Source organism: Panthera uncia (assembly GCF_023721935.1).
Source record: "Panthera uncia isolate 11264 chromosome A3 unlocalized genomic scaffold, Puncia_PCG_1.0 HiC_scaffold_12, whole genome shotgun sequence".
In the NCBI taxonomy this organism is placed as follows: Eukaryota; Metazoa; Chordata; class Mammalia; order Carnivora; family Felidae; genus Panthera; species Panthera uncia.
The window spans coordinates 16,415,536-16,428,333 of record NW_026057579.1 but is presented as its reverse complement, the minus strand read 5'-3'; the positions used below and the strand labels follow the sequence as shown (position 1 = coordinate 16,428,333).

Genomic DNA, 12,798 nt, shown 5'->3' with positions numbered 1-12,798 from the left:
ATATTAATATCAATTAAAATAAATGTCCAAATATGAGTATCACCAGGGATAAAAAAGACATACAACAATAAAGGAATCAAATCATCAGAAAAAAGTCAATTCTAAATGTGTAGGCACCTGATAATAGAGCTTGAAAATACATCAAATAAAAAATGATAGAACTGAAAGGAAAAATAGACAAAACAAAACTTGGAGACTTTAGAAGTCCTCTATTGGTAATGCAAATAGCAAATAGACAAAAAATAAGTGAGGACACAAAAGACTTGAACAACTCTATTAACCAAATTGACCAAACTGACATTAATTGAACACTCCACCAACCAACAACAGAAAACATGTTCTTCTGAAGTATGGAACATGGAACATTCAGGGAGATAAACCATATTCTGAAGCATAAAACAACCTTAGCAAATTTTAAATAACAAAAAGCAAACCAGGTATGTTCTCAGACTATATCAGAATTAAACTAGAAATCAGTAAGAGAAAGATATCTGGAAAATCCCCAAATATTCAGAAATAAAAGACACATATATAATCATAGGTCAAAAAGAAACACCAAATGGAAAATCTTTAATATTTTAATTGAATATAAAGTAAATTTCATTATAACATCATGAAATGTGTATGATGTTGCTAAACCAGTTATTAGAGAGAATTTTTGCATTGCATGCTTATATTAGAAAAATAAAAAAGGTCTCAAATCCATGATCTAAGTTTTCACCATAAGAAACTAGAAACAGAAAGAACAATTTAACCCAAGGCAAACAAAATGAAGGAAAGATAATAAGAGCAAAAATCAATAAAAATGAAATAAAGATAACAGAAAAAAAAAAAACAGTATTAGAAGAAATGTTTTTTTGAAAGAAAACCAAAAAAATTGGTAAGGTTCTAGCCAGAATAATCACAAAGAAAAGAGAGACATGATGTAAATTACTAATATTAGGTATGAAAGAGAGGACACCACTACTGACCCTACAGACATAAAAAATAAGGGGATATTATGAACAATTTAACTTGCATTAATTCAGCAATTTAGATGAAATAAACCAATTACCTGAAGGCTACAAACTGCTAAATTCATTCAAAAAGAAACAGATAATCTGAATAACCCTACAATTATTATTAAGTAAATATAATTAGTAATCTTTTTTTTTTTTTTAATTTTTTTTTTTTCAACGTTTTTTAATTTATTTTTGGGACAGAGAGAGACATAGCATGAACGGGGGAGGGGCAGAGAGAGAGGGAGACACAGAATCGGAAACAGGCTCCAGGCTCCGAGCCATCAGCCCAGAGCCTGACGCGGGGCTCGAACTCACGGACCGTGAGATCGTGACCTGGCTGAAGTCGGACGCTTAACCGACTGCGCCACCCAGGCGCCCCAATATAATTAGTAATCTAAACCATTCCAACAATGACCACACCAGGCCAAGATGTCCTCAATGGAAAATTCTACTAAACAAAAATTCAAGAAAGAAAAAAATTGTAATTCCCCTCTAGGAAAAAATAGTAGAGGAAGCACTTTCCAACTCATGTTTATGAGCCTGGCTTTATCCAGACCCTAAAGCCTGTTAAAGACAAGAAAACTACAGATCAACAAACTTCATGAACACAGATGCAGAAATCATCAACGAGATATTAGCAGACCCAGCGATACACAAAAAGGTTAACACATCTTGACCATGTGCAGTTTATCCTAAAAATGTAAAGCTAATTCAACATTTGAAAATCAAACACTGTGATTCAGAATATTTACCCCCAAAAAGAAGATCATATGATCTCAATAGATGCTCACTCTCAGGGAGGCCAGACACCAGGTTACAAGGATGGTCCAGCAGCACTACAGACAGGAATACCTGGAGAAGAAATGAGACTTCCCACCACTAGCCAGCACCAGCTTGCCAGCCTTGTGAACAAGGTACCATGTAAGTAGATCCTACAGCCCCAGTCAAGATTTAATTTGACTGCATCTTTGGCTGGTATCTGACTACTATCTCATGAGAGAATCCAAGTAAAAAACACCTAGTCAAGCTATTCCTAACTCATAGGAACTATAAAAAAAAAAAAATGAGTTATTATTTTGAATCACTAATTTTTGAGCTAATTAATATCTTACACAATATTAGAAAACCAACACGCAAAAAAGTATACATTAAAACCGAAAGATACAACCACAAGTTGACAATATCAAGAATTCTGAAGGATGTGGAGTAAGTAGAATTTTCATATATTACTGGTGGGAGTATAAAGTAGTATAACTACTTGTAAAAATAGTTTTTCAATTTCTTATAAAGTTAAACATATATTTACCATATAATCCATTAATTCCAAAATCAACTTAAGAGAACTGACAACTTATGTCCACACAATGGCTTACACACACAATGTTCATAACAGCTTTATTCATGAGAGCCCCAAACTGGAAACAACCTAAATATCCATCAGCAGATGAAAGGATTTAAAACAATTGTGATATATTTATATGATAGAATACTATTCAGTAATAAAAAAAAACTACTAACACATGTAATAACACAAATAAATCACAAAAGTGTTACTCCAAGTGATGAAGCCAAACACAAAAGAGAATATACTTATATGATTCCATTTATACCAACTTCGAGAACAGACAAATGAATCTATTATGATAAAAATCAAACCAGAAATTGCCTAGAATAGGAAGTGCAGGAGGTCATTACAAAAAGTCAAGAAGGCTCTTTTGAGGGTTGACAGAATTGTTTTATGTCCCAATTAGGGTGGCGGTTCACACAGGTGATACATATATCAAAAAAATAAAACTGATTTAAACTAGGTGTTTTTCATTGCATATGAATTATATGCCAATAAAATTAAAAATAATCATCATATAATGTTGGCCATAGATTCACAGTACAGATTTTGGTATCAGGACAGAACTCTTCCAGGCCAAAAATAATCAAGTGTTCCCTCTCTCTTCCTTCCCTACACCACTGATTCTGCCCTCTGATTCTCTTTCTGTCCCTCTTTTGGTCTCTTATCTACATCCATGCTTCTCTGTGTCCAAGAAATAATTCCTACCTTCTGTTTCCCTGGACTACCTCTCCTTATACATTCCTCTCTGTGTCACCAACCCTATCTCTGTCATTCTCATTCTGTCTCTTCCTTAAATGTGGTGGTTTCTGTACATCTTCTGTCTCTTCTATACCATTTCCTCTCGTCTTTAATGGATCTGAATACAAGATCAAAGAGTTTTTTATTCCATTTTTATTTATTTATTTATTTATTTATTTATTTATTTATTGAGTTTGTTTTCTTTGTTAATTTTAAAACAGACTGTAACAAATATTTGTGTTTTATTAAAATGATGTTGCTTATTTATGCAGCATTTATTAAAAATTATTACATGTAACTTAAATGGTCCTTGATTGTTACTTTTCCCTCACTTGTGAAAAGGCTCCCCTTCCCCACTTCAGAAAGCTTTTGAAGGACCCACTCTGGCCACCAAGGGAAAGCATGTAATCAAGAGCTGGAGGAAAACACTAACACTTGTTAAATACCATCTGTGTGTCAGGGCCTGCTACATGCCTTATCCTATTTAATTCTCACAACAACCCTAGGACATGGGTATTATTATTACTTACAAATAAAAAAACTATAGTTCAAAGAGAAGAAAATAAATAGCCTTGGGCTAGGAAATGATAGAGCAAGGTTTCAATCCCAGATCTATGACTTACTCTACCCATTATTTAGAATAGTATCTTCTAGTTTTGATTTCCCACAAATCCAATTCCTTGATAGAAAAATGGATAAACAAATGGTGTTATATTCATATAAAGGAGCACAGCAAGGTGATAAAAAGATAAAAAAGAAGGGCGACTGGGTGGCTCAGTTAGTTAAGCATCCCACTTTGACTCAGGTCATGATCTCGCGGTTCGAGTTCGAGCCCTGTGTCAGGCTCTGTGCTGACAGCTCGGAGCCTGTAGCCTGCTTTGGATTCTGTGACTCCCTCTCTCTCTGCCCCTGCCCCACTCACACTCTGTCTCTCTCTCTGTCTCTCAAAAAATAAATAAATGTTAAATATATATATATATATATATATATATATATATATATAAAGAAAGAATGTTAGTACACAAAAAGACATTGACAAATTGCACAGAAATAATATTGAGTAAAAGAAGCCAGATACAAAAAAGTACATGATTCCAACTACATGAAGTTCATCTAAAATAAGCAAAGCTAACTAATTACACAGAAAGCAGAAGGATAGTTACCTTGGGTTGGGGGTGGATACACACTGAAAAGGGCAGGAAGGAACTTCCTGAGATGCTGGAAAAGTTCTGAATCTTTATCTGGGTGCGGATTATATGGATGTTGCAGATGAGAATTATAATCAAGCTGTACACAAGATTAATACATTCAATATACTTAACTGCATTTGTCATCGCTCAATTTAAAAAATAATAATTTTCTGATGTTAATATGTAAGTTCTTATGTCCCACAACTGAAGATTCATTTCCAGAAAATTCTGGAAGTGGGCAAAATTACTTCAATGAAAGGACCTCATTTCGAGAAACCATGGGAAGGGGCCACATAACTCCTTTCCAGGGCTGCTGAGCTGTTAAACGAAGGCCAATGCTTGCCTCAAAATCTAGAACCTAGTACTACTGCTCTTAATGTCAAAGGTCGGTTAAAAGTATGAATCAATGAAATAGAATCTCAGCACTTTTTATGATCTTGTATTGTTATTTTTCTACTGCCTTATATATTTATTTCTGAATAATCCAGACGAGAATCTTCTACATAGGTTATTTTACAAAATGTTCAGAGACTCCATGAGGTAAGCCAAGACACGTTCTGTATTTTCTCGTTTAGGAAAAAAGACCCAGAGGTTCAACAAGTTTAGGGAAGTTGCACAAGATGTCAAAACTAATATAAGGTTAATATCATAATGGAATCCAAGTCTTCTAGCTCCTAATCTAGCATTCTCTCCACCACAGAACATTGACTTTAATTACTTGGGCTGAGAATGTGGAAAGGATCTATAAAGGAGACCTGCCCACACCCACCCTCAGAAACCATGTCCCAATGGAAACTCAATAAAAGATAAATAAGGGAAAAAGAAAAACATGGTCAATGGTTTAAATTTCCCTCTGATTTCCTCTGGCTAGTTGCATGATTTCCTACAAGCTTGCCTAGATTTTCTTTATTTTTATTTTTGTTTTCAGATCTTCCCTTTAGCCTTTTCCTTACTTCAGGGAATTCTGACTACCTACCTCTCCATGCACCTGTTGTTACATAACCACAAAAGTAAGGTTCAAGAACTAAAGACTCTTAATTAACCAAGTAGTTGGGTGAATATGCCCCAATGGAGCTCTCCTTCTGCCCAGTTCTGGCACTTCCCACATTCTAGAATGTCTATGTTCACCAAGTGAACCTGAGACAATTTTCCTGGGAAAGGACCCAAGCTCATCTGAAGAAACAAAAGTTGTTCTGAGAAATGTGACTCACCAACAAAGTGCTAAGATGTCCCCCATCTCCTCCCCACCTTCCCACCAGGCCAATACTCTCTTTTAAACTGCTCCTTCCTTACACTTTGACCTGTGTGAAAAAGGCCAGGTCATCACTAGGTTAAGAAAAACTGGCCACATCCTAGATTGGAGAACAACACAATGGTTCTAAGAAAGAAGACACCCCTAGGGTTCCTTGGTAACTTTATTCACACGTCTCGTCACATAACCCCTGGACCTATAACCATCCTCACAAACATGTCCTATTCTCCTTCTACTCCCAAGCAGAAATAATGTCCTTGTGCATCTTAGGAAAGCAATGGCTCAGCCATGGCTCATAAAAAACACTACCTGTAAAATGCTGCATGGATACTTGACAGCCTCTTTTAGGTTGAGGCACTTTCTGAGGTGGCCTCCTCCCTCAGCCATGTGTCTCCATGGAATCTCAAAGGTTTAACTGCTCTTAATGGGCTCATGTCCACCAACTAGTTGGTACCCTCCAACCTTCTCCTGCATTCCCACTTGACAAGGAAAAGGCAAGCTCCAGCTAATTATAACAAAGAAATTACCAGAGGCTAGTAGCCCAGCACCTCTGTGGGCATGGACGGGCCTGAACTGCACATACTGCCCTCAGTTAAGAAAGATCCACCATCTGAAAACTACTGCTCTGTAATGTCTCTATCTTGTTCTTCTCCATTATTAGATTTCATACTTTCATAAAGTTAAGGCTTGCTTTCTTCGTGTAGGGGAAAAAATAATTGGATTGTGAATACTCTGCTTGAATCTTTGGACTGAATCCAAGGTCAAAAGACCTTGGAGGACACTAGTTGATAGAAATGAAGTAAATACCACACCTCAATTCTCCTCATTCACATTTCTGGGGAAGCCAATAGAAACTATCACCATGGTCACTCTCCCCATTTCCACTAGATCTCACTTCTTAGCCCAGGAATTAGAAGCTAGTTGCATGGGAACCCACAGTATTACAACTACCACCGCCAGGGTCACCAGATGTGACCACACATCAGGACTGCACAACTCCAGATGGCATCATTCAAATAAACTAAAATGCACAACCAGACACTGGGGTGTTGCTGCTTCTAGAAAAAAACCATATGGTTTATAATGATGGAACACTTTATTATGTCAGGCATTGGGCTACAGATTTATACATGTCTTCTAATTTAATCTCCATGGCAGCATTTTGAGATAGGAACTATCCCTATTTTACTAATGATGAAACTGGACTTCAAATGTTTTAAGGAACTTTTCAAGTCATGGTTATTGAACACCAAATCTTTGTTGCATGGCCTTCTGACAAGGATAATGTAAAGTTTTTCATCTATTTACATGGTTTCATTTACATGGTTACATAATCTGCATTTTGGGATGATTCCTTTAGTAGAAAGAGCCCTAATTTGAAGGCAAAAAGATCTATAGTCCTAGTCAGTACCTAGCACGGCATCTAGCATCTCATAACCTCTCAATGCATAAGTGAAAGTTTCTAGGTCTAACATTTTTCACCTTGAAAAAGTGTTATCAAGTAGCTGGATTCCAGTTACTGCATTTACAAAATAAAACAAATACTTGCCCTGCCTACTGTAAGATTGAAAAAAATATATTAAATTTGAAAGTTCTTTATAAATTATAAAGTCCCATACAACTGTAACAGGACATTAATAATGATTATAAAGAAAGGGCTAGGCAAATTTCCACAAAATGAGGTTATCAAGTAGTAATCCTAAGAATGGCAGGGGACTTCAAGTTCTGCTGAAACAGAAGTTTCCTCTCTTCCTCTCCCTTCTGGAGGCCAGTCGTCCTTGTCTTTCAGAAGACAAACTTCCTTATAAAAGCTTTCATTTTTATTAATGATAACACTGTCTTCCCACACCATGCACACAAATCCCTCATGGGCTTTTCTTCTTTTTCTTTTGTAAATTTGTGGAAAGATCAAATGGATTTAGATGAACTTCATCTTTCTAATAGCTGTGTATATATATTCTCAGCATTGCAAAGGGGTTTCAAGTAGCCAGTAGGAGCCCACCAAATCTAGACGTGATCTCATCTTCTCAAGACCCACGTACCTTCTGCCCTGCCCAATGGCTTGATGACACACACACTAGAGATGCATCTTAGATGAATAATGTTCTATGGGTGTGGCTCCTCCCTCATGGATAGACACACAACACCCCACAGAAATACTCTGTGCCAATCTGGGGGCAGAGAAAAACAAACCCAGTACTTTCAAAAGATTTTCTTCTCTAACAGTCTCCTTGTAAGCACATCCCATCCAATTTCAAAGATACACATGCAATTCTTATCTTTTCCTCCTGGAAACATCCAGACCCAAAGTGTCTCAAGAGTTGAATCCTGAAAGATCCTGATTCCTGCTTTTGTTCCCCATCCCAGCTCTCCTGCCTGTTGTGGCTTCTCAACATTTCCAAATATAAAACTGATTAATAATGAATGCTGTGGCTTATCTGACCCACATCTCACCTTACTCTGTGCTACTCTGGAATTCCATTCCAAAGTCAGAGGAATATCAAGTTCAGAAAATAAGGTTTCCCTGATATCCACCCTGAAGTTTCCTTCTGCAAGTTGCATCCTATTACTTCTTTGGGTGACACTATATAACTCCTCTCCCTCTTCAGAGATTTGTAGATTGTTACCAGGGCTTTCCCTTCATCGCCACTTCCCTCAGCCATATATATTTAATTCTTTTCATCTTTCACCATGAATTGGTCCCCTCAACTCTTAAATCAGCTCTCTGGTCTTCTCTGGACTAGTTCCAACTCCCCAAATTCACCTCAAATAACTGATATTCCTTCTGAGAGCTCCAATTTCCTCTCTATCTTCCTTGGCTCTCTTTGCCCTCTCCAGAAATGAAATAGGAAGGCGGTGACAGATATGTGAGGTCAAGGGTCAGGTGTATTGCATTGCATACATCTACTTTAAATTTCTCAGGTCTCTCCATAGCACATGTAAAATCCCCAGTTGCCTATCCCCTTTCCTGGAGTGAGAAGGGGGCTGCTTATAGGGAAACAAGCCCTCCTAGCCCACAAGTCAATATCCTCTAGGCCTCTGCCTGGGGGAAGGCAGAAGCAAGACATCAAAACATCCAAAAAACAGGTTACAAAGTGGGGCTCTGAGCAATGTGACTGCCTCCAGGCAGACATCTTTTCTGAGGTTTGGACTGTCCCAGAATGGTAGACCAAAATTCATACAGTCTCAGCAATGGCCTTTCTACGCTCTTCTCCATGAATGAGTGCTGTGGGGAGCTGCTTCAGACTTCGAAATATTGATCCCATTTATGAATTCAAAGCAAAGCAACGCACAAAGAAAACACATTTGCGTGTCATGCATTCTAAGGCCTCTCAGCTATCCTTTTGTCCTCTCAGATGTCCCAAACTACAAGGAACAGAGTTTTTGCTTCATGCTGACTGGGGGCTTTTCCATTTCTATCACATCCCTAGTCATGGTCCTGTTCAGATTCAGGAAGCTATCTTCAGTCTGAGACAAATGGGTTGCTGCAGGCCACCCACCACTCTCTTCCCTCCTCACAGCCCCATCAGCATGCTTGTGCCCCTCTAGACCAGACCACCAGGCATTTGGGCAGAAACAGGGAGAAATAAGCTGAGTTGTACCTATTTTCCCTTTGTATGCTTGAATATCTTATGTCACAGAAGAGTTAAATGCCTTTTCTACAAAACAGAGCCCATAAAAAGGAATAAATCCATTTCCTCAAACATAATAAATAGTAAAATTAATCCAAGTGTGAGAACCTAAGCTTGAATTTTCATACAAGAAAACGAATGGAAACACCATGATATATGTTGCCTCAAACATGAAACATGATAGAACAGGGTGTGTCCACTCCCTCCAAGGGGAGGTCTGCAGTGGAAACCATATCTGAATGAGGCTGGGGAGGCAGTGGGAAGGCAAGAGGCTAGTCCGGCATGGCCAGCTGCCTAACTGAAAACAGCATATGCCTCAGAGCAGAAGAGCCCAGCCTGTTCCAAGTGTGATCACCACAAGGCCTGAAATGCTTTTCAATAAGCTGTCTGTCTCTCTGGAGGTCATGGGGAGCTCATCCAGTTACACTTAGTGTCTTATTTGATCCCATCAATAATCATTTGATCCCAATGCTGCTGAAAAATGCTTGGCCAAAATTTCTAGCCTTTTAATGACAGAATCCTGGCTCTTTCTGAAAACAGCATTGCTAGATGTGTCAAACGATGCATAAGGCCTTGGTCCAACTGCCAAATGGACTGTGATGCTAAGGGAGGACTTGGGACGCTCACAGAGACTCCCTGCTGTCAGTAGCAAAGCAGTTCTTGAAGCACACTCCTCTCGACATGAAACTCCCCTACACAGTGGCTTCAACTCCTTACCAGAGGCTTGACTGGAATATATGCTCCACATGCATTAAGCCTGTGACTCTTCAGAAACACCCACTGATAAGTTCATGCTACCTGCCTGTTTATAGTAGGCAAGTTCAGGGCTGCAGAAAGGACCCCTTTTGTCTGTCATCAACATCTCACAATAGCTGATCTAGACTGTTGGGCCTATGGTCATTTAACAAGAGGTGATAGGAAAGCTCCAGAGATGTTCACAGACATGAAAGTAGAAGACAATCCACATTCCCAGAGAAGTCATTCTTATATCCATTACAAATACATCAGGCGCTAAAAGAGAATGTTGCATGTATAAACCACAGAAGCCATGATGACATTAAAGCACAGCTGTTCTCCACAAAAGTATCTGTGGAGAGACAACAGTATTGGTCTCCTATCTCAGTTCACAGGAGGCTCTATCAAACTCATCAAACCCTGCTTCTTACTACAAATTCTGCCTGTTAATATGAATTCTGACATTGAACACAAAGGGGTCATTTTAGGTGCCAAGGATACCAATGCTAATGCTGAAATATGCATCCAGATTCTGTTTTCCTTGGGAACCACATACAAGTATGTTTTTTGTGCAAGGAGGGAAGAACCTCAGCTTCTAGATATCCCTGCTATGTGACAGTACTGGGCATGTGTGGGAGGATATGTGTGTGCTGGGACAAGCATGGTAGGTACTTGGAGCTCTACAGTGGGCTCTTTTCAGTGCTTTCCATCCAATTAATACTAGTCATTAGTAACCAGTGGAGCATAAAAATTTCATTTATTTCTGATGATGAGAATGATAGAAAAGATGCTGGGTTTGCTCAATGGAATTAGTGTAGGCTTTTAAAAAGGCATGATTTCTTTTCTGTGTCTTCTCATTCATTTACATTGTATATTTTATTCACTGAGCCTTTTCCCAGTGGTATTACGAGAGAAACATCCATTCAAAACCACCTGGTTTTCCAGTCAAAGAATACTATGGGAAGAGTTAGAAGTAAGTGCCTGCACACACACCCCTAACTCAGTGAATATGAGAAGAAAATGAGAGTAAATGAAACAGAAACCTTATTTCAGGAATCTCTAGCAGAGAGATCTGCAGTGAAACAGGCTTGCCAGAGACTGTCATCCAGAGTTGCTGCTACAGACATTCAAGCTAAGAATTAGAGGGAAGGTTGGGGGGGGGGGGGGCAAGAGAAGAACTATTGTCTCTTCTGGCTTCACAGTGACTCTCCCAATGGGAGAGAATCCTAACAACTCTGCTCCCTCTCTTCACACCTCCCTCCTGTCCCGTATTTCTTAGTTCCTCTGGGGCTCTTCCAACAACATCTGAGAGGGGGGAAAAAAAGAGTCTGAGAGTGGATAGCAGACTGGGGTTGGAGAGAGGGAGCAGACTAAATTAATGAAGAAGAGGCAATCCATACATAAGTCAACATTTGATGAGAACAGCTAGGGGAGATTCAACCATATAAAGAAGAGTTCTACATTCTCCAAGCAAGTGCACCACACTACCCACATCTACGGTGGCCAGGAAGAGGAACAAGGGAAAGGGAAGATGGCAACAGTCATGACATCTAGAACTAAGCTTGGAACGTAGAAGTAATAAGGACATTTCAACTGTCCCAGGGGTCCCCTGTTCAAAGTGCACCCAATTTTGGCTGGGACCTGGTGTAAGTCGGTAGAAAGAAGAAGCATTCTGCCAAGAGAGAAAACTTTTCTTCCAACTTGGTTACTGGAGAGGAAGGAAAACCCTGGGAAGTGACTCTTTTCAGCAAGAACATAAAACCGTACTTTATGGTCTAACTGTGGGAGGAGGTTTACAAAAGGAGGAAAGACCTAAGAACCAGAGGCTGGGGTTTTGAAAATAGGGATTAGTTGACAGTGGTTGCAAATTGATGTGCCTAAAAATACAAATCCCGACACTTTCAGGCGGGAGCTGCTCACCGATCCCCAAGATCTGGAAGAGAAGACGGGGCTGGGAGGCACGGATCGCCGCGGACAGCCTTCCCTCTCTGCCCACTTCCGAAGCCTTCTTCTCTGGCATCAGGCGGATCCTCAACCGCCCTTCGCCGTGGTGAATCCACCAGCTGAACAGCTCGCTGAGGTTGAACTGGAGCAGTCCTGCAATCACCTCCTCTGGGGGTCCGACACAGCCCTCAAGGATCGCCTCCTCTCCCAGCTCCAGTACCAGCTGCTTGGCGCGCCGGAGCTTGCGAACCGAGCCGCCCTTCAGCACCCTGGTCAGCGTCCGTGCCTGGGCAGGGGCTGGCGAGCTGGAGCCTTCCGTCCAGGAGACCCCGGGCGGTTGCCCTACCAGCCTAAGTAGTGGGGCGCAGTCGAGAGCCAAGGAGCCGCGTGCCTCAGGCCGTCTGGCCCTCGGCTCCAAGAAGGACGAAGGCGGCAGCAGCAGGTCCCGAGCATAGACACGGAAGAGCGAAGGCACCACAAAGTCCACCGCCAGGCTCTTCCTCTGCAGACGTGAGTAGCTGAGCGGCTCCCGAGGCTGCAGAGCTGGCCCCACGGCGGGTGAGCCGACGAGATGGCCGGTGCCAGTCCCGGTCCCGGTTCCGGTTCCGGAGCCCAAGGCTGCCGCTGAAAGCAGCAGTAGCAGCAGCCCTAGGAGCCCTAAGGCTCCCATCCCGCCAGAGAAGAGTTGTTTATACTAGTCTCCCGACTCTCTGGGATCCAGCCTCGCCCTTCACTTCCCCTCAAATGAAAAGGGGCTCCGAATAGTCCTTGGTCCTGAACAGTTCCTTCCACCTGATATCTGGGGGATTAGGCGTCCACTTGATTCTCTAGCTTCCCTCCAACTGCAAGGAGGCAAGCGGGAGTCTCAATAAAATGGGGCTGGAGGCTCAGGGGTGTGTCAAGAGACCCTGAGCACCTCGGGCTCAGCAGCTGGGACCCTGTGCCTCTGGCGCGCCAC

At 40.8% G+C, this 12,798-nt stretch overlaps 1 protein-coding gene across 1 annotated transcript in view; it reads right to left on the bottom strand.

Moving 5' to 3' along the window:
• Window positions 1-12,510, bottom strand: part of ALK (ALK receptor tyrosine kinase) — a 675,158-nt gene extending 662,648 nt beyond the window's left edge. The window contains exon 1 of the mRNA XM_049651902.1: window positions 11,817-12,510. Within this exon, the coding sequence (XP_049507859.1) occupies window positions 11,817-12,510 (694 nt within the window). The remainder of the gene's footprint in view (window positions 1-11,816) is intronic.
• Window positions 12,511-12,798: the final 288 nt, after the last annotated feature.